This window comes from Electrona antarctica (genome assembly GCF_951216825.1).
Source record: "Electrona antarctica genome assembly, chromosome: 12".
Taxonomy (NCBI): domain Eukaryota; kingdom Metazoa; phylum Chordata; class Actinopteri; order Myctophiformes; family Myctophidae; genus Electrona; species Electrona antarctica.
Genome location: NC_136793.1, coordinates 6,372,631 through 6,393,768, shown reverse-complemented (window position 1 = coordinate 6,393,768; position 21,138 = coordinate 6,372,631). Strand labels below are relative to the sequence as shown.

The following is a 21,138-nucleotide window of genomic DNA, read 5'->3' as shown; positions in this document are numbered from 1 at the left end:
CACATTGGGAGGTGAAGCGGCGAACAGTCGACACCAGCGTCCTCACTTCCCACACCAATGGTGGCGAGCTGATCTCACACCGACCAACTCATTGGAGGCAAGGTGGGGTTCAGTGTCTTGCCCAAGGACACTTTGACATGTAGACAGGAGGAGGCGCTGCGATTCGAACCGCCGACCCAGGGATCATTGGACGACCTGCTCTGCCTCCTGAGCCACAGCCACCCTGTTTTAATACGGGGGTGATGTTTTCAATGAAGCAAAATAATAATGATGTCAATTCAATACACTTTATTGAATGAAGGGCACACGATTACAAGTGTGACAACAGAATAGAATACTTGATTTACTTCAAAATGTACAAAATGTAAGTGTACCTAAGAAAACACATCTAAATGTTAACGGCTAAAGTCTTGAGTTTGTTGTGCAAATAACAAATTATAAGACATGAGTGTTCTTGACCTTGGGGACATTTTAAAATAAGAAATGTTGACCATTAGAAATAAGACTAGGCTAAGTTCAGCCTGACCCCTGGACCCGTTCCGATGACCCCTTAATGCCATCTAAGTTCTGTTCTGGTGGCAGGCCTGGGAAACTGGAAGTCGAGCCATTCTTTTGAAATAAAATATGACTTTTTTTTTTTTAAGTGAATGCATTTATCCGGACAATGCCAACTATGAACTAATGAAGTTATTTCCCGCTTCGAAAACGCAGAGCATGTGTTGAAGCTCCGATGTTAGTTAAATCAAAGCAAATGAGCGCATTCCAAAATCTTGTGTCAGTTTTGTCCATTACAAAAAGCTTCATGTCCAGTGAATTGATGGGCCGTTGGATTTCAATTAACCCATTTTGGGGCGGGAACCCCTTTTGGTGTTTATAGCATTATGTTATACTTTAGCTATTGAAACATATCAGATCTACAAGCTCTTATAGGTCTGCTTGTAGGTCTGCTATTTTTGAAAATTTGTGAAAATGTGCCTCAAATCTTTGAATATATATTCTTTTAGAGTTTCAGTCTTCAACTCAAATCTTTGCTTCTGGTGGGGGGGGGGGGGGGGGGTCCCTGGAACAACATTTTCAGATGGGGGTCGACGGCCAATTACATATAATTTTTGGGGTCCTTGACACGAAATATTGAGAACCACTGATACAGAAACATGAGGTTTTTCAAGACATTTTAAAAAGACATTTTAGACGACAGGCCTGAATGGGTTAACGTCAGATTGCATCGGTCTGCGTTTCTTTGAATTTGTCGGCAAAACGACGACAGCAGACGAGGGAGTAATATATGCTTTATCCATCGATGGCGTCACATGCTGAAAAGAAGCTTGAGCTTGGCTATGTTCGGCATCCATCTAGAATATGTTTAAGTATATAGTCACGGGATATTTGTCACACACGTGTGTTCCAACAATGCAGTCATTCAGTCACCAACACTGACTTTTAGGCACTCCCTAGGGTCTGGCAAAAACAATATATATATATATAAACAAGCATCCTTCCACTGTTGAATTGCACCACTGATATTTTTGGGAGGGGTTGTCCATGTTGCCCCTCCTCAACGCCAATGCCACTCCAGCCCTAAATCCAACCCAAACCTGAAGGTTCTATAGTAGTCTCTTTTATAACATTACCTGCACATTCATTTCAAATCAAAACTAGGGAGCCTCGTCTTAAAAAAAAAGATAATGAAAATCAAAAGAGAACTTCTACTTGTCTTTGCAATATAAATGAACAAACATGGTACTGCATTAGGTCTATTTATAGGCTTCCGTCTTCAACCTTTGTGCTTCACAACTACTAAACCAAAAACACCTGATGGTCCCAAGTAAGGAATCAACCAATGACACCATCGTCTCCTTCAGCTACGTGGCAACATAAACGACACTGGAAGACTCGACATAACATTTACAAGTACAACAGAACTTCAGCCCAGTCGCTCTCAGGTCTGTGTGTTCTCTGGGAGTGAGTGAATAGAGCCCTAATAAAATACTGCATATATGCAAATTCTGAAGATACAAATGTACGCACATATATTTGTAAATATATGCATGTGTGCACTCAATTTAGATCCAATTGTGCATTCATGTGTGTCTGTGCTGTGTTTATAAATGAAGGCGAGCCCCAACGTGTAAAGGCTGATTTTAATTAGTTGTGCGGCTGTGTGTCGACTGCAGGAAATGGCCGATCTACCAGCTCACAACGCGTTTGCGACACGTTTGTGAGCTGGTATATCGGCTATTTCCAGTGTGCGACACCACCGTGCAAACCAAGTACAACAGGCCCTTAAGACAAAGAGGTCTTTCTCGTGCACACGTGCGCTCGTGTGTCGCACACATTTAGAGAAGTGCTCCTGGCAGTCATGGCAACGGGGTCATAGTAGGGTTAATAGCTGCGGCATCGCAGTGCCAGTCTAGGCACAGAGCAGTGCCAGTCTAGGCACAGAGGTAAGGCAAATTTATACATCCTCCAAGAACCCTTTCAGCGCGTCGCTCGACGAGCACCACGTATTTTCAACTTTGTCGAGCTCAGTTGAGAATGCGTCATTTTATGTCGAGCGACACCAGTCGATAAGGGTCATTCGACCTAAGAGTGAGAGTAAATTAGCCTCCTCCTCCGGCGTGGCCCTGCCACCCCAAAAAGCTCCTAGAAAGCGTTGGTCTGTCGGTGGGTGGGTGGGTGGGCGGGGTCGACTCGAATGGAGCGGGAGGCGACATCTGTTGAGTTTTTCGGCGAAATCAACTGGCGGCCGGTTCCTTCCTCTGCTGCTGGAGGACGGCCGTCACGCTGACAATGTCCTCCTCGGGGACCTGGAGGAGAGCAGAGGGTTAACAGGATGAGACGAACAATGAACAGGGGAGAGTCACTACTAGGACCACAGCATAGTGGACGCTCAACACAGGCTGCTGACCTCTTACTACCACTTTACTACACTAGTACCACAGCATAGAGGACGCTCAACACAGGCTGCTGACCTCTTACTACCACTTTACTAGTACCACAGCATAGAGGACGCTCAACACAGGCTGCTGACCTCTTACTACCACTTTACTAGCACCACAGCATAGAGGACGCTCAACACAGGCTGCTGACCTCTTACTACCACTTTACTACAGTAGTACCACAGCATAGAGGACGCTCAACACAGGCTGCTGACCTCTTACTACCACTTTACTACAGTAGTACCACAGCATAGAGGACGCTCAACACAGGCTGCTGACCTCTTACTACCACTTTACTACAGTAGTACCACAGCATAGTGGACGCTCAACACAGGCTGCTGACCTCTTACTACCACTTTACTACAGTAGTACCACAGCATAGAGGACGCTCAACACAGGCTGCTGACCTCTTACTACCACTTTACTACAGTAGTACCACAGCATAGTGGACGCTCAACACAGGCTGCTGACCTCTTACTACCACTTTACTAGCACCACAGCATAGTGGACGCTCAACACAGGCTGCTGACCTCTTCCTACCACTTTACTAGTACCACAGCATAGTGGACGCTCAACACAGGCTGCTGACCTCTTCCTACCACTTTACTACAGTAGTACCACAGCATAGAGGACGCTCAACACAGGCTGCTGACCTCTTACTACCACTTTACTAGCACCACAGCATAGTGGACGCTCAACACAGGCTGCTGACCTCTTACTACCACTTTACTAGCACCACAGCATAGTGGACGCTCAACACAGGCTGCTGACATCTTACTACCACTTTACTACAGTAGTACCACAGCATAGTGGACGCTCAACACAGGCTGCTGACCTCTTACTACCACTTTACTAGTACCACAGCATAGAGGACGCTCAACACAGGCTGCTGACGTCTTACTACCACTTTACTAGTACCACAGCATAGAGGACGCTCAACACAGGCTGCTGACCTCTTACTACCACTTTACTACAGTAGTACCACAGCATAGAGGACGCTCAACACAGGCTGCTGACCTCTTACTACCACTTTACTAGCACAGCATAGAGGACGCTCAACACAGGCTGCTGACCTCTTACTACCACTTTACTACCACAGCATAGTGGACGCTCAACACAGGCTGCTGACGCGTTATTATTTATCCCACCGCAGTTCTAGGAAAGCCCTGCTGTGATTGGCCAGTAGTCGTTGTGATTGACAGTTCTCGTTTTTTCATTACTCCTACAACTACAACCTATCTCAAACCCTCACCCTAAACCTAACCCCCCACAGGGCAGCACACCTAAACCTAACCTTAACCCATGTCTAACCAATGACTAGTCTAAACTAAGTATGCACCCCCCTAAACCTAACCCGAACGGCCTAACCTCAGTAAAACGATGCCTTCCCGGGAGCCAATCAGACACATGGTGAGGCGGGTCTACCCTAGAACGTTGGTGGGATTCATAATCACGCGCTGCTGACATCTTACTACCACTTTCAACCTGGTGAAAGATGTCCAACATTTACAATAATTTCCCACAATCTGTGAGCACGCACACACACACTCTTACAACGTGTCGTCACTCGCCATGCAAGACATATGCCCGAGTTATGTGCAGTTTGGGAAATAAATTATTGCACAAATACAGTATATTGAGGCCTTTAGGGGGAGCTTACACCTACCTAATTCAAAGTCTGTCATACAATGGTGACCAGCAGCGCCCATAATAGCAAAGTATGACACAATTTAGCTTTAACTAAACAACTCATTCCATGTGATTACATGATTGCATGTGCAATCGCTATTGTCATTTGGAATACAGTCTGCTACACCCAATCAGAACCGATGACAAAACCACAGCTCCCAGGAAATGTCTCCTGAAATGGAAATCTCTGTAGAACGACAACACAGATCTGACTCAGTTACTAGAAACGCAGGCCTGTCAGTAGCTTCCTTCCCTATTCACAGTAGTCGTTCTCTTCTCTGGTATCCTTTCATGACGAATATTTACCCATTTAGACCCGAGGACGATTCTACAAATGCCTTCTAAATCATGACAGTTTTCTGATGTTTCTATGTCAGTGGTTCTCAAGTTTTTCATGCCCAGGACCCGCAAAATTACATGTATTTGGCCGCCGACCCCCTCTGAAAATATGTTGTTCCAGGGACCTCCGAGAAGCAAAGATTTGAGTTAAAAACGTCTGCAAGAATATATATTTAAGGATTTGCAACACATTTTCACGATTTTTCAAAAATAGCAGATCTACAAGCTTGTAGATCTGCTATTTTTCAAATGATGCTTAAAACACCAATAGGGGTTCCCGCCCAGAATGGGTTAATGTGCTCAAATATACTTGTCGTGAATATACCAAATGTCTTCCAGAGTTTTATTACCACCTCCAATTATGTTTACAGAATGAATGAATTAGTTCCGTTCCTTCTCTATCCGAGAAAGTGAAAAGTGTAAACTCTCAACTCACACAAATTGACACTCATTAGCCCTGCGGACCCCCATTTGAAGAGATACACCAGGCAGGGACCCCCATACGAGAAGATTTTTACGGCTCTAGCAGTGATTCTCAACCCGTTTGCTACGAGCTTGTAGATCTGCTATTTTTCAAAAGCTAAAGTATAACGTAACGCTTAAAACACCAAAAGGGGTTCCCGCCCAAAATGGGATAAAGCATTCAAACCAATAATCAGGAAGTGTAAATAAAACTTGCGAAGCCTTTTATTTTTTTTAGAGGGTTTAGGAATAAGACTTTCTGTGAAATGCTTTTAGGAGGACTATAAAGAAACTTCTTCTTCCTTTGCCTCGTTATGAATTCTAGGGAATTCTGTTCCATCTGCAACCGATTCACCATCAATGTCATTCACAGTCAACCGATTCACCATCAATGTCATTCAGTCAACCGATTCACCATCAATGTCATTCACAGTCAACCGATTCACCATCAATGTCATTCAGTCAACCGATTCACCATCAATGTCATTCACAGTCAACCGATTCACCATCAATGTCATTCACAGTCAACCGATTCACCATCAATGTCATTCACAGTCAACCGATTCACCATCAATGTCATTCACAGTCAACCGATTCACCATCAATGTCATTCACAGTCATATCAACCGATTCACCATCAATGTCATTCACAGTCAACCGATTCACCATCAATGTCATTCACAGTCAACCGATTCACCATCAATGTCATTCACAGTCAACCGATTCACCATCAATGTCATTCACAGTCAACCGATTCACCATCAATGTCATTCACAGTCAACCGATTCACCATCAATGTCATTCACAGTCAACCGATTCACCATCAATGTCATTCAGTCAACCGATTCACCATCAATGTCATTCACAGTCAACCGATTCACCATCAATGTCATTCACAGTCAACCGATTCACCATCAATGTCATTCACAGTCAACCGATTCACCATCAATGTCATTCACAGTCAACCGATTCACCATCAATGTCATTCACAGTCAACCGATTCACCATCAATGTCATTCACAGTCAACCGATTCACCATCAATGTCATTCACAGTCAACCGATTCACCATCAATGTCATTCACAGTCAACCGATTCACCATCAATGTCATTCACAGTCAACCGATTCACCATCAATGTCATTCACAGTCATATCAACCGATTCACCATCAATGTCATTCACAGTCATATCAACCGAGTCACCATCAATGTCATTCACAGTCAACCGATTCACCATCAATGTCCTTCACAGTCATATAACCGTGTCAGTCACACCTAGGAATTACAATGATTTACACCAATGCCTTAGTAACGCCTGAAGCAACTCGCCAACGCCGTTTGACGCGATTGCGTGTTCTTCTAGGCCTCTCACAGGAAACTCCTGCATGAGCCAAATATAGTGTGTGAGGTCATCACTATGGGTATACTTAGCTCCTCACATGTGTGACTCAGCAACTGCCTGAAGGTTAACCTAGGTTCATGAGCACTTTAAAGATGGAGTTAACCTAGGTTCATGAGCACTTTAAAGATGGAGTGCCGTGATCATTTTTCCACGTGTTTATGAGGTGACAGTACTTCATTAGACCCCTTGGTGTGGTTGTGATGTGCAATAGAGCACCGAAGTCTGACGTCAATATCGGTAGAGGGCGCAAATCCACAGGTTCGTGTACTTTTTATTTGTATTGTAATCCCCATAGGGGGGATTTTAGATCGCCTCATATAAGAACAGTGTTTGAAAAATCACGTCACCCTGGCCGCTTCACTCATATGGATATGAAGAATCAACTGACTGAGAGAAAACGCTATTGTTACTGAATGTTACATTTTCGCTAGAAACAGACTGTATCATATATGACTGACTGACTGTCGCAAACGATACAGAGACACCTCCCCGACAACGCAGAGACAGCTTGTTTATTTTTGGACCACAACGCTTATAGTAGACGATATTAAGATCACCCCATGTTATTCTCCATAGAGAAATTACTTCCGCGAACCAGGGGAATCGAAGGGATGAGCGAGTTACGTCAGGACTTCGGTGCTCTATGATGTCTTCCCTTTGTATTTAGGGTTTCTTCCTGGAGGCTGAACCCTTGACAGTCAAACGGGCCAATGAAAGAAACAGTAATATAGTGACATCACACTATCAGCCCCCTTTATCATACAACAACACCCATCACCACCCACCAGGCAAACCAGGCATACTTAATGAACTGGTGGGCGTGCACACACAAAAAACAACATTTTAACAAATACTGTACACTTTTTTTGATTTGTTTTTTTGAGACCTGGTGATCATGTTTTAGGGTGGAAAACAATCATGGCACTCCATCTTTAATGTATTTAAACCATGCTGGACGGGAACCCCTCTTGGTGTTTTAAGCATTATGTTATACTTTATCTATTGAAAAATATCAGATCTACAAGCTCATAGGGCGGCACCGAGTGGCGCGCTACGAGCTTTTAGATCTGCTATTTTTGAAAAATTGTGAAAATGTGTCGCAAATCTTTGAATATGGGGTCGGCGGCCAATTATATATATTTTTGGGGGTCCTTGACATGAAAATGTTTGAGAACGACATAGAAATATGGTTTTTTTTTCACAACACCGTCAGGATTTAGAAGACCTTTGTAGAATCGACCTCCTCTAAATGGGTTTAACCCATTTAGGCCTGACGTCGAAATTTAAAGAAAAATGTTTTTTTTAAAATGTCCTTTTTTCTGAAAAAACTCATGTTACTATATCAGTGGTTTGAGGCACATTTTCAGGATTTCTCAAAAATAGCAGACCTACAAGCTCGTAGCGCGGCACCGAGTGCCGCGCTACGAGCTTGTAGGTCTGCTATTTTTCAATAGCTAAAGTATAACATAATGCTTAAAACACCAAAAGGGGTTCCCGCACAAAATGGGTTAATTATGAAGACACCACAAGATTGCTGTGCCAGACGTTCCACCCTATATATGCCATCAGTGGTCAACAGTGCCCTCTGTTGGCCAGGGAGGGAGACTCACCAGTGCATGGTCGAAGCTGAAGGTGCTGATGTAATAGGCAGAGATGTCGCTCTCGGCTAGAGGCTGAGATATCTGGGCAACGATGCCGCACTCGTCTGGGGAAAGGAAGGGGAAAAGACACAGGAATGCAATGGAACTATTAAAAAAATGCACCGTTATCACTTCTGCTACAGAGTTGATCATGAGGTTATATCCTGAGGTAGAATCCTGCCCCAAAGCAGAGCAGAGGTAGAACTCTTCTCCCTTCTGGCTCCAAAACTATGGAATGCACTTCCCATCACAGTCAGAACTGCAGCCTCACTCCCAATCTTCCGCCGTAGTCTGAAAACCCACCTCTTCAGACTCCACCATGGCCCGTAGCACATGTCCTAGCCTAGCCCCTTAGATAGCACATTATGTAGACTTAGATAGTATTTTAAACAGACTTATAGCATGTTATGTAGACAGCACTAGAATTGCATTGTATGTAGTCATAGCACTTTATAGTACACATGTATAATATAGTATATAGTATAGTATGTATAGTTTACATAGATACTCCACTGTTACGTTCTTAGTTTACGCATGATTCATGATAACTACTTTTTATATATGTGATGTATGCCATGCTTTTGTTATTGCTTAATGTAAATCGCTCTGGATTAAGAGCGTCTGCTAAATGCCTAAATTGTAAATTGTAATCCTGCCCCAAAGCAGAGCAAAGCAGAGCAGAGGTAGAAAACTGTTCTTCCCTGATCTCGACTTCTTTTTGCCGGGGAATTTTTCATAATAAAAGGCGCTAGAGTGCCACGCATATGAGGCAGATTTTACTCTGAAAAGCCCTCCGCCGCCTTCCATTACCCCCCAAAACATGGGAGGCATGATGTTCCCTCAGTACCTCAACGCTACCTCGTCGTATGTCTCTGTTCATGATGTTCCCTCAGTACCTCAACGCTACCTCGTCGTATGTCTCTGTTCATGATGTTCCCTCAGTACCTCAACGCTACCTCGTCTTATGTCTCTGTTCATGATGTTCCCTCAGTACCTCAACGCTACCTCGTCGTATGTCTCCGTTCATGATGTTCCCTCAGTACCTCAACGCTACCTCGTCGTATGTCTCTGTTCATGATGTTCCCTCAGTACCTCAACGCTACCTCGTCTTATGTCTCTGTTCATGATGTTCCCTCAGTACCTCAACGCTACCTCGTCTTATGTCTCTGTTCATGATGTTCCCTCAGTACCTCAACGCTACCTCGTCGTATGTCTCTGTTCATGATGTTCCCTCAGTACCTCAACGCTACCTCGTCTTATGTCTCTGTTCATGATGTTCCCTCAGTACCTCAACGCTACCTCGTCTTATGTCTCTGTTCATGATGTTCCCTCAGTACCTCAACGCTACCTCGTCTTATGTCTCTGTTCATGATGTTCCCTCAGTACCTCAACGCTACCTCGTCTTATGTCTCTGTTCATGATGTTCCCTCAGTACCTCAACGCTACCTCGTCGTATGTCTCTGTTCATGATGTTCCCTCAGTACCTCAACGCTACCTCGTCTTATGTCTCTGTTCATGATGTTCCCTCAGTACCTCAACGCTACCTCGTCGTATGTCTCTGTTCATGATGTTCCCTCAGTACCTCAACGCTACCTCGTCTTATGTCTCTGTTCATGATGTTCCCTCAGTACCTCAACGCTACCTCGTCTTATGTCTCTGTTCATGATGTTCCCTCAGTACCTCAACGCTACCTCGTCGTATGTCTCTGTTCATGATGTTCCCTCAGTACCTCAACGCTACCTCGTCGTATGTCTCTGTTCATGATGTTCCCTCAGTACCTCAACGCTACCTCGTCGTATGTCTCTGTTCATGATGTTCCCTCAGTACCTCAACGCTACCTCGTCGTATGTCTCTGTTCATGATGTTCCCTCAGTACCTCAACGCTACCTCGTCTTATGTCTCTGTTCATGATGTTCCCTCAGTACCTCAACGCTACCTCGTCTTATGTCTCTGTTCATGATGTTCCCTCAGTACCTCAACGCTACCTCGTCTTATGTCTCTGTTCATGATGTTCCCTCAGTACCTCAACGCTACCTCGTCTTATGTCTCTGTTCATGATGTTCCCTCAGTACCTCAACGCTACCTCGTCTTATGTCTCTGTTCATGATGTTCCCTCAGTACCTCAACGCTACCTCGTCTTATGTCTCTGTTCATGATGTTCCCTCAGTACCTCAACGCTACCTCGTCTTATGTCTCTGTAGAAGCGTCAATATTCCAAACGAGGTGCGTGCTGAAGTCAGAAATGACCACAGAGCATCGGCGTTATGATCAAAACCATGGAGAGCGCCGTAGATTCAGAGTTATGAGCAACTTTTGTTGAGTTTTGTCGGCCCGTTAACAAGGAAGTGAACGGAACGAAACCAGTCTAGGATCGCTGAAGAAGGAAACTAAGGCCAAAAAAATAAATTTTATATGGTTTGAATTGATAATAAAAAAGGACCTAAAGACGCCTATAGACGTCATAGGCACCCCGTGGTTTTGATTCTAAAGACTTATTAGCTTAATTAGTGTTAAGATGATAAACAAGCATCACATTTATGAAATTCCAAGGAAAAGTAAAAATGGGGAATGCAAAAAAAAAAAGCCTTGGGCCGGCCCAGTAGGGCCCAGCTAATTTTCAGGCCCGTTGAGAACTCTAATATGGTTACCATTCCTAGCAATATTCAAAGTGATGTTTTTTAAAAATGATATGGTATCTTTTACAGTCTACGTAATGGGCATGTAGATACACAAATAGGGGTGGTGAGTGGCTGGATGGCAACCGCAAGGTTGCCAGTTCGAACCCGGGCTCCCCCAGAGTCAGCGTCGAAGTGTCCTTGAGCAAGACACTGAACCCCTAATTGCTCCTGATGTGCTGGTTGGTGCCTTGCATGGTTTCCGCCGCCATCAGTGTGTGAATGCGTGTGTGAATGGGTGAATGTAATGCACAATCTATGGAAAGCGCCTTGGATAAATTTACCATTTACACAATGCACGCACGGATGCTGCATGCGGGTGCATACTTAGTTTAGACTAGTCATTGGTTAGACATGGGTTAAGGGTAGGTTTAGGTGTGCTGCCCCGTGGGAGGTGAGGTTTAGGGTGAGGGTTTGAGATAGGTTGTAGTTGTAGGACTAATGACTGGTTTAACCCATTCTGGGCGGGAACCCCTTTTGGTGTTAGCATTATGTTATGCTTTAGCTATTGAAAAATAGCAGATCTACAAGCTCATAGCGCGCCACCGAGTGGCGCGCTATGAGCTTGTAGATCTGCTATTTTTGAAAAATCAAAGAACGACTGACATAGAAACATAGCTTTTTCAGAAAACTGTCAGGATGTAGAAGACATGTTTAGAATCTGATCTAAACCAAAAACTGTCTAAACTAAGTACTGCACCCGCTGCATGCACACTAAATGATTTTCACTGCGTAGCTTACCGAAGCCTAGAGGCTGACCCCCGATGCGCACCATTCTCCAAAGCTCCCCAGACGAGCTGGTGAACAAAAGGTCAGCAGGAAACCTGGAACATGCAGAGAGAAAATAACAAAACACTGATTTACACCGAGAGGAAACAACAAGTCACAGTACAGTACAGTACAGTACAGTACAGTACAGTACAGTACAGTACAGTACAGTACAGTACAGTACAGTACAGGAGAACAAAAATAAATAAAAACGTAATTGAGAGGATGAGCCAGGCCTTGTTAACACTCCCATCGCCCAGGACGAAGTTCTTTGTCCTTTCTATTAGTAACGCCCGACGCCCAGGACGAACTATTGTCCAAAAGACGAAGTTTATTGATATGAGAACGGATCGCATGGCTCCACAACCTGGGAGCGCCTGTTGGGCAATCCTCGGTGACGGGCAAGAGTGAGACGTCATCGAAAAACTCCCTCCCCTGTTTAGCTGATGAAAACGAAAATCTTAAAACGTTCATAACTCGCGATCTAAATCATCCCGTCCAATTATGAAAAAATATCCTGTGTTAGACGGCGCTCCGCGGTCCAGTCGCTAGTCGCGATAGATTTATTCTTACCTCCCGTTGTTGTCGATCAACTCTAGAGTGGTGTGGCTATTGTTAGCTGCTACACACACATTCACAACAACATCCGGTCCGTCCGGAAAAGGGGTCCGTGTTTATAAATCGAATGGGCGCTATAATGTAATGGATTAAATAACCCCGGGCAATTAAAGTGTTAACTGATTGTTTTACACGCCAACAAAAATGACTAGCAGAGATCTGCTATTTTTCCAACAGCTAAAGCATAACATAATGCCTAAAACACCAACAGGAGTTCCCGCCCAGAATGGGTTCAGATCCTTACTGCCTCTGAGCCTCCGTGTCCATCACCAGCGAGATGTAGCCGTCAATAAGCGAGAAGGAGAAGAACTTGACGCGGTCGAGTTCTGGGGGGCTGGGGGCGGACGAGGCGCCTTCCTTGGGACTGGGAGGGCAGAGAGAGAGAGAGCGAGAGCGAGAGAGAGAGAGAGAGAGAGAGAGAGAGAGAGAGAGAGAGAGCGAGAGAGAGAGAGAGGAAACAAAGTGGAAACAACCGTTCTACATTATTATAGTTCTTCTCAAACATTTAACATTTTAATTTCAAGTTACCCTCGTCACTCTGAGAGGCTACAAAATAAATTGAGCAACATTCCTTGTTGTGCACAAATGGAACCGCATTCCATTTGTACATTAGTTACAGAGCTAGTATAGAGGATGTATCAGGGTAACATCATCATCATACCCAGTATAGAGGATACCCTAGTATAGAGGATGTATCAGGGTAACATCATCATCATACCCAGAGCTAGTATAGAGGATGTATCAGGGTAACATCATCATCATACCCACAAGCATCATACTAGTATAGAGGATGTATCAGGGTAACATCATCATCATACCCAGAAGTTATGATAGAGGATGTATCAGGGTAACATCATCATCATATTAGTTACAGAGCTAGTATAGAGGATGTATCAGGGTAACATCATCATCATATTAGTTACAGAGCTAGTATAGAGGATGTATCAGGGTAACATCATCATCATACCCAGAAGTTATGCGGGAACGGCTACAGAGTGACAAAAGAAAAATCACACCTGTGTGAAGTGAGTGGTGCAACTCCGTGTGGGGTTCCCCGGAACATCCAGACCCCCAGGAACGCGCCCAGGGGGCCAGGCCAATTCCGGCGAGCCGCCCCATGTCCGTAACGGTTGAGAAATGACAGAGTTACCGTGTGGGGGTCCCTCTACTGTACCCTCTACTGTACTGTACTGGCACACCCAAAATCATATACAGTTAATATGTGCGTGTGTGTGTGTTAGGGATTTAGCGAAGGGGTAATTGCATAAAGATGACAGGTCACTTGCCAAGAGTATTTACTAAATGCTGCCACCTTGTGGAGAAAGTAAGTATCGCAACTGCAAAACAATTAAGTGGGAAAATCAGTGGTGGAAAAAGTATTGTTTTACTTAAGTAAAAGTACCGATACTGCAATTTAGAGTAAAAGTAAAAGTACGGAATTGAAAATGTACTTGAGAGTAAAAGTACAAAAGTATCGGCATCGAAATGTACTTTAAGTACTAAAAGTAAAAGTATTCATATTGCAGAATGTCCCATTTCACAAGTTCAAAATGTGTAGAAAATCTACAAGCTCTCTGCGACGCATTGTGATCTTGTAGATCAGCTATTTTCAAATGGCCGAAATGTATAGGGTTGAAGTGGTTAGTTAATGTATGTTTTCTAATCAAAAGTAACTAAAGTTTTCAAATAATTGTAGTGAAGTAAAAGTACAGATTTTGGTCTCCGAGATTTAGTGGAGTAGAAGTAAAAGTACTGGAAATTGGAAATACTAATTTCCAGATTCTAAATCAGATTCTAAAAATGTCTTCTACATCCTGACAGTTTTCTGAAAAAGCTATGTTTCTATGTCAGTCGTTCTTCGATTTTTCAAAAATAGCAGACCTACAAGCTCGTAGCGCGCCACTCAGTGGCGCGCTACGAGCTTGTAGATCTGCTATTTTTCAATAGCTAAAGCATAACATAATGCTAAGGCCTCACTCAGACCTTTACTGCATTGCTGTATGCTTGTTGGATGAATGTTGTGTAGTGTCATGGCCGCCCCAATGCATTTCCAATGGGAGTCACATGGTTTGACACAACATTTGTGTTGTATGAGGGGGAGGAGCGCAGTCGAAACACAGCCGAAAGCCATACAACAGCTTGTAGTCCAAAATGTGGACTACAAACCATGTGACTTCCATTGGAAATGCATTGGGGCGGCCATGACACTACACAACATTCATCCAACAAGCATACAGCAATGCAGTAAAGGTCTGAGTGAGGCCTAAGGCTGAGCTCACACCTTTCATGCAATTCTCTGCTCGTTGGATGCTCGTTGGGTAGTGTCATGGCCGTCCCTCCCTAGATGCATCCATTTCCCACAAGGTTTTGCGGGAAGTGGGCGGTGCGCTAGAGCGGAATGCGGAAAACAACAGACCCACGTTTATCTGCGTGTAGTTTTTGGTGACCAATACGGCGATATGTGGAGTTGTACACTGTCATAATAAAACGGATGGCTTTTTACATACAGAATGGGGCACTGGCTTGCTAAATGAATCAAACTTTCTTCGAAAGACGTCATCCTCTTCTGAACAAGCCAACACACAGAATCAGTGCCTTTAAATCTGGTACTGATTGTTGAAATGACTGGAGACAGCCGTGCGTCATTTCATCATCATCATCATGTCCACACCCAAACGCAGAAACGCATTGAACACAGGATAAAATCACTGCAGTAGCAGGTTTCAATTGTAGGCTTATACTTGCTTTTATATTTACACTTATGAGGTGCCAATCATATTTTTTAATGAAGGAATAAGTACCGCATTTTAAAAGCCACCTAAATTGTGAGTGGAAGTGGAACATGTTTCTTTCATTGTCTGTCAGCATGTCACACTATGTGCGTAAATCTCCAAATCCCGACTCTCGACTTTTCTCAATTTAAAAATGATAGACACTTTACCATTGCTCTGGCGACTTGGCAAGTCCTGCACATAAATTAATAGCAGAGTCAGACCTATAGAAGTAACAAGTTGTGAGCTTGTAGAGTGGCTATATTTTCGAGCTGTATAATAAATGTCACGTTATAATGTGTAGGCTGGCTAATACAAGTTCACGCGCGCACATTGTCAGCATGTAGGCACAGTGACATGCATTCAATGGTGCGCCCTTAATTACCTAAACATGAGAGAGATGTGCCATATACGCACGATGCGATTCCATTCACACCTCTCTCTCTCTGCACCCTCTCTCTCTCTCTCTCTCTCTCTCTCCTCGCATGACCATGACCATGAAATGGAGAGCAAAATACAGCACGATATAGTTTCACATGCGGCTATGCACACACCACGCATAGACTTGTTGGTGTAAGCTACTGCGCAATGGCATTTGGCCTGGGTCCTTATTGGTAGGTTAATATCCACAGTTTATCCGTAGCGGTCCGCAATGAACCTATTGTTCAAGCTTCGCACTCCAATACAAATTAAACTATTTGAATAAAGGTTGTACACATCAGTGAAATTAACCTCTGGGAAAATCCCTAATTGAGAGAGTGTATAGGCCTGCACCACAGATCATATAGGCTGCATGGCTAACAGGACTTGGGCACTATACCATCTCTCTATATCATTTGATAAAGGCATATTAAAAACATGACTTGTACACCCAATGAAAATATAAACTTCACAGAATATATACCACTTCGAATTATAACAATCGGTTGAAGATTATCTGAATATCACACAAGTAAAATCTCAACTTTTTTGCGCAACGGGCCATTGCGCTGAGGACTGGCAGTGTTTTACCTAGGACCTCTGCTTGGAACGCGCTGCATGTGGACTCAACACTTGGAGCTTGTAGATACACGGAATGACGATAAACATTTCACAGAATATATACCACTTTGAATTAAAACAATCGGTTGTGCTTCCCACTCGGCACCAATGCAAATGAAATAGTCCGCACTGGACTAGTAGGCTGATATATTTATTATTGGATGCAGCAGAGCAGATCGAGCCTTTGCTCACTGCAGTTGATGCAACATAATACGTTTTAAAGTTGTTAACAGTGATATATAAACATGAACACTTGGATAGATATCTGTGTAGTTTCCATGCAGGCACAAGCTGCATTTCTCACCTAATTATAGTAAAAATGATATGTGCTAATAAGCGGTGACATCATCATTTCTCAAAAGCTCTGTCACTCTCCCGTCGGACTTTTCTGCGGGGCTCAGGAGACTACAACTAAACTCCGCCCATTGGGATACAAAACAGCCCTTCTCTCCTATTGGTTGGTGGTTAACCCCACCCTCTGTGTTGGGTGGACGTTGGGTGGATGTTGCGCCTACAAGCTGTTGTATGCATAGATATATGGTTGTATGGCTTTCGGCTGTGTGTTGAATGTTTGACCCAACATTGTGTTGGCTCCCGGTCGCTGCCCGCACAGAATTGCATGAAAGGTGTGAGCTCAGCCTAAGGCTGAGCTCACACCTTTCATGCAATTCTCTGCTCGTTGGATGCTCGTTGGATGCATGTTGTGTTGTGTCATGGCCGCCCAATGTATTACCAATGGGAGTCACATGGTTTGACCCAACATTGTGTTGTGTGAGGGGGAGGGGCACACAACTGCGCCCCTCCCCCTCACACAACACAATGTTGGGTCAAACCATGTGACCTCCATTGGAAATGCATTGGGCCGCTGGGCGGCCATGACACAAGCATCCAACGAGCACCAGAATTGCATGAAAGGTGTGAGCTCAGCCTTAGGCTGAGCTCACACCTTTAATGCAATTCTCATGGTCGCCCAATGTATTTCCAATGGCGGTCACATGGTTTGACACAACATTGTGTTGTATGAGGGGGAGGGGCGCAGTCGAATGCGCCCCTCCCCCTCACACAACACAATGTTGTGTCACCAAAAGGGGTTCCCGCCCAGAATGGGTTAAGTACAGTAGTAACAGTACTTAAGTAAAAGTACTTAGTTACTTTCCACCACTGGGTGTAAACTCACCTGTTGGAGTAGAAGAGCACGTCGATGAGGGTGGTGGCGATAGCTGGCAGAGTGTCTGGGTCCAGAGACATGACGCAGAACTGGTTCAGTGGTATCAGCACCGGGTGGACCGTAGGCTGGAGAGCTAGTTCAGGTAGAACATTTTAAAAGTGATGTAAGGGTGTAAAAAGTATAAATACTGTAATATATAATACTGTATATATTATGTTAACCCATGTTGACCTGAGATCAGATTCTAAAAATGTCTTCTACATCCTGACAGTTTTCTGAAAAAGCTATGTTTCTATGTCAGTGGTTCTTCGATTTTTCAAAAATAGCAGACCTACAAGCTCGTAGCGCGCCACTCGGTGGCGCGCTATGAGCTTGTAGATCTGCTATTTTTCAATAGCTAAAGCTGGTCTTCAACCAGCCAAAATTCTCACATGTCTCCCCCCTGCTCCGCTCCCTGCACTGGCTCCCGGTCGCTGCCCGCACAGAATACAAAACTCTGATGTTGGCATTTAAAGCAACCAAAGGTATGGCTCCCCCATATCTTGCCAGCATGATTGAACCCTACAAACCCTCCCGCGCACTCAGATCAGCCAACGCAGGGAAGCTGGAAGTACCCTCACTAAAAACGCCGGGACAACGCTCCACACGTCCCAAACTCTTCTCCCTTCTGGCCCCAAAACTGTGGAATGCACTTCCCGTTGCAATCAGAACTGCAGCATCACTCCCGATCTTCCGCCGTAGTCTGAAAACCCACCTTTTCAGACTCCATCATGGCCCATAGCACTTACCCTACCCCCCTTAGACAGCACTTCTTAGACTTATATAGCATTTGAAACAGACTTATAGCATGTCATGTAGACAGCACAATAAGTGCATTGTATGTAGTCATAGCACTTCATAGTATATATGTACAGCATAGTATAGCATATATGTGTAGTTTATATGTATAGTGTCATTATATAGATATGTTCTAGTTATAGTTTATATGTATAGTGTCATTATATAGATATGTTCTAGTCACGTTCTTAGCTTACGCATGTTTCGCGATAAATGCATTTTTACATATGTGATGTATTCCCATGCTTTTTGTTCTTGCTTATTGTAAGTCGCTCTGGATTAAGAGCGTCTGCTAAATGCCTAAATTGTAAATTGTATAACATAATGCTAACACCAAAAGGGGTTCCCGCCAAAAATGGGCTAAATCATGACAGTTTTCTGAAAAACCCTATGTTTTCTATATCAGTGGTTCTCAAACATTTTCATGTCAAGGACCCCCAATATATGTAACTGACCACCGACCCCCATCTGAAAATATGTTGTTCCAGGAACTCCCCCCCAGAAGCAAAGATTTGAGTTAAAAACGTTCGCTCTGAAAGAATATATTCAAACATTTGGGCCACATTTTCACGATATTTCAAAAAATAGCAGACCTACAAGCTCATAGCGCGGCACTCGGTGCATTATGCTACGGACCCCCGCTTTAATGGCATTTCTATCTCTGGGACCCCAATTTATATTGTAAAATCACTGTTAATTTAACTCAGAGAGTGTACAAATGGAACCAAATATTTGGTTCCATTTGTACACTCTCTGAGTTACAGACCCATAAGGGACCATTTGGTTACAAATGATCATTTAGCTGGGTCCCCCCTGGAACTCCCTCAGGTACCCCTGGAGGTCCCCGGACCCCACTTTGGGAACCACTGCCTTAAGCCATTTTGGGCGGGAACCCCTTTTGGTGTTAGCATTATGTTATGCTTTAGCTATTGAAAAATAGCAGATCTACAAGCTCATAGCGCACCACTCGGTGGCGCGCTATGAGCTTGTAGGTCTGCTGTTTTTGAAACATCGAAGAACGACTGACAGAAAACTGTCAGGATGTAGAAGACATTTTTAGAATCTGATCTCAGGTCAGAATGGGTTAAACCACCTTTAACATTTTCTCGTTGTTTCCACATTGACATTCATGTAGTCAATGCTTTATGCGGATTCCAGACGAGAAACACAAATGGTTGAATTTACAACAATTAATGGCCCATCCAGACAGTCCCAACCATTTAGCATCACTCTGTGTACTATACTGTACTCATCGTCCCCACTGGCAACATGTACCGTGTACCTTCCGACGGCAAAACATAAAATAAAAATGCAATTTCCGCTGAAAGGCACTCACTCACTCAAACTCGCAACGTCACCTAGCATCATTACCTACATGGTCTGCCTGCCAACGCACACACAGATACCCCAGCCCACATAAAATGTTTGCTTAAGGCAAAAAAACATCATCCGATCCCTTTCCCCCAAATGGAACACGCCAGGTGGTGTTGTTGTGAACGGGTTCCTCTTGGTCATAAACAAACAGATCACACCCCCCTCCCCACCCCCACCCCCACCCCACCCAACTTGTGACTCTCCACTATACCAGGGGTTAGAGTTCTCATTTTCTGCCCGAACCAGACACGACCCGACCCGACATTTTCGGGCCAAGCCAGGCCCAAAAAATATGCTAATTAGTCGGGCTCCCTTTTATTTTTATTTTATTTTTTTACGAATTTTATTATAATTAAAATAATTCTGTTTCAGAATCAGAATCAATCTTTATTGTCACATCACATTACAAGTAAGGTGGGTGAAAAACTTGGTTGTGCAGGCTCATCATATTGCACTTTTTCGGGTTTTCGGGTCCAACACTATGGTAATTGTTAGGGTCGGGCCGACCCACTTAGGGTAGGGCCGGGCTTTGATGTTCAGGCTTGATGAGAACTCTACCAGGGGTCCCCAAAGACAAGTGATCTCATCCCTACCTTCTTTGCCGTTCTTCTGGAAGCCATTGGGTTCACAGGGACTGTGTACAGGGACAGACTCTCCTCCCACCTCCCTGAAGATGTCGAACTCCTCCTCCAGGGTGCCGATGACTACCGACAGGTCCTTCTCCTTCACCTATACATACAATCACAACTAGAAGTGTTATTGACAAGTAAGACGCGCAAACGCGGGAAGCGAACGCAGCTCGTAAATTGCAATAACAACAATTAGAATAAATTACGTACTTTTTAAGGTTTTTTTTAAGTTAAGTTTTTTTAAATTAAATGTTTTTTCAAGTTTTTTTTAGTGTGTGTATGTGTGCGTGCGTGCTTCTTTTTTAGGTTTTTTTTTAAAAAAGTTTTTTGTTTAAGTTTTTTTTTAAGTTAATTTTTTTTAAGTTAAGTTTTTTGTGTGTGTGCGTTTTTCCTTTTTAAGTTTTTTTTTTAAGTTACGTTGTTTTTTTAAGTTAAGTTTTTTGTGTGTGCGTTTTTCCTTTTTACGTTTTTTTTTAAGTTAAGTTTTTTGTGTGTGTGCGTTTTTCCTTTTTACGGTTTTTTTTAAGTTAAGTTTTTTGTGTGTGTGCGTTTTTCCTTTTTACGTTTTTTTTTAAGTTAAGTTTTTTTTTAAGTTAAGTTTTTTTTTAAGTTAAGTTTTTTTTTAAGTTAAGTTTTTTGTGTGTGCGTGCGTGCGTGCGTGCGTGCGTGCGTGCGTGCGTGTGTGTGTGTGCGTGCGTGCATGTGTGTGTGTGTGTTTTTGTGTGTGATACAGCTGCGCCCTCTGGTGGTGGGCGGGTGGTGTTACAGCGTGACACACACACACACAG

General features: G+C 43.8%; 1 protein-coding gene across 1 annotated transcript in view; it reads right to left on the bottom strand.

The window, feature by feature from the left end:
* Positions 1-273: 273 nt before the first annotated feature.
* The window catches only part of castor1 (cytosolic arginine sensor for mTORC1 subunit 1), a 45,983-nt gene continuing 25,118 nt past the window's right edge, over positions 274-21,138 (bottom strand). The window contains exons 4-9 of the mRNA XM_079516783.1: positions 20,315-20,450; positions 17,520-17,643; positions 12,775-12,894; positions 11,886-11,968; positions 8,440-8,534; positions 274-2,807 (exon numbers count right to left, since the gene is read on the bottom strand). Of these exons, the coding sequence (XP_079372909.1) occupies positions 2,736-2,807; positions 8,440-8,534; positions 11,886-11,968; positions 12,775-12,894; positions 17,520-17,643; positions 20,315-20,450 (630 nt within the window). The 3' untranslated portion in view covers positions 274-2,735. The remainder of the gene's footprint in view (positions 2,808-8,439; positions 8,535-11,885; positions 11,969-12,774; positions 12,895-17,519; positions 17,644-20,314; positions 20,451-21,138) is intronic.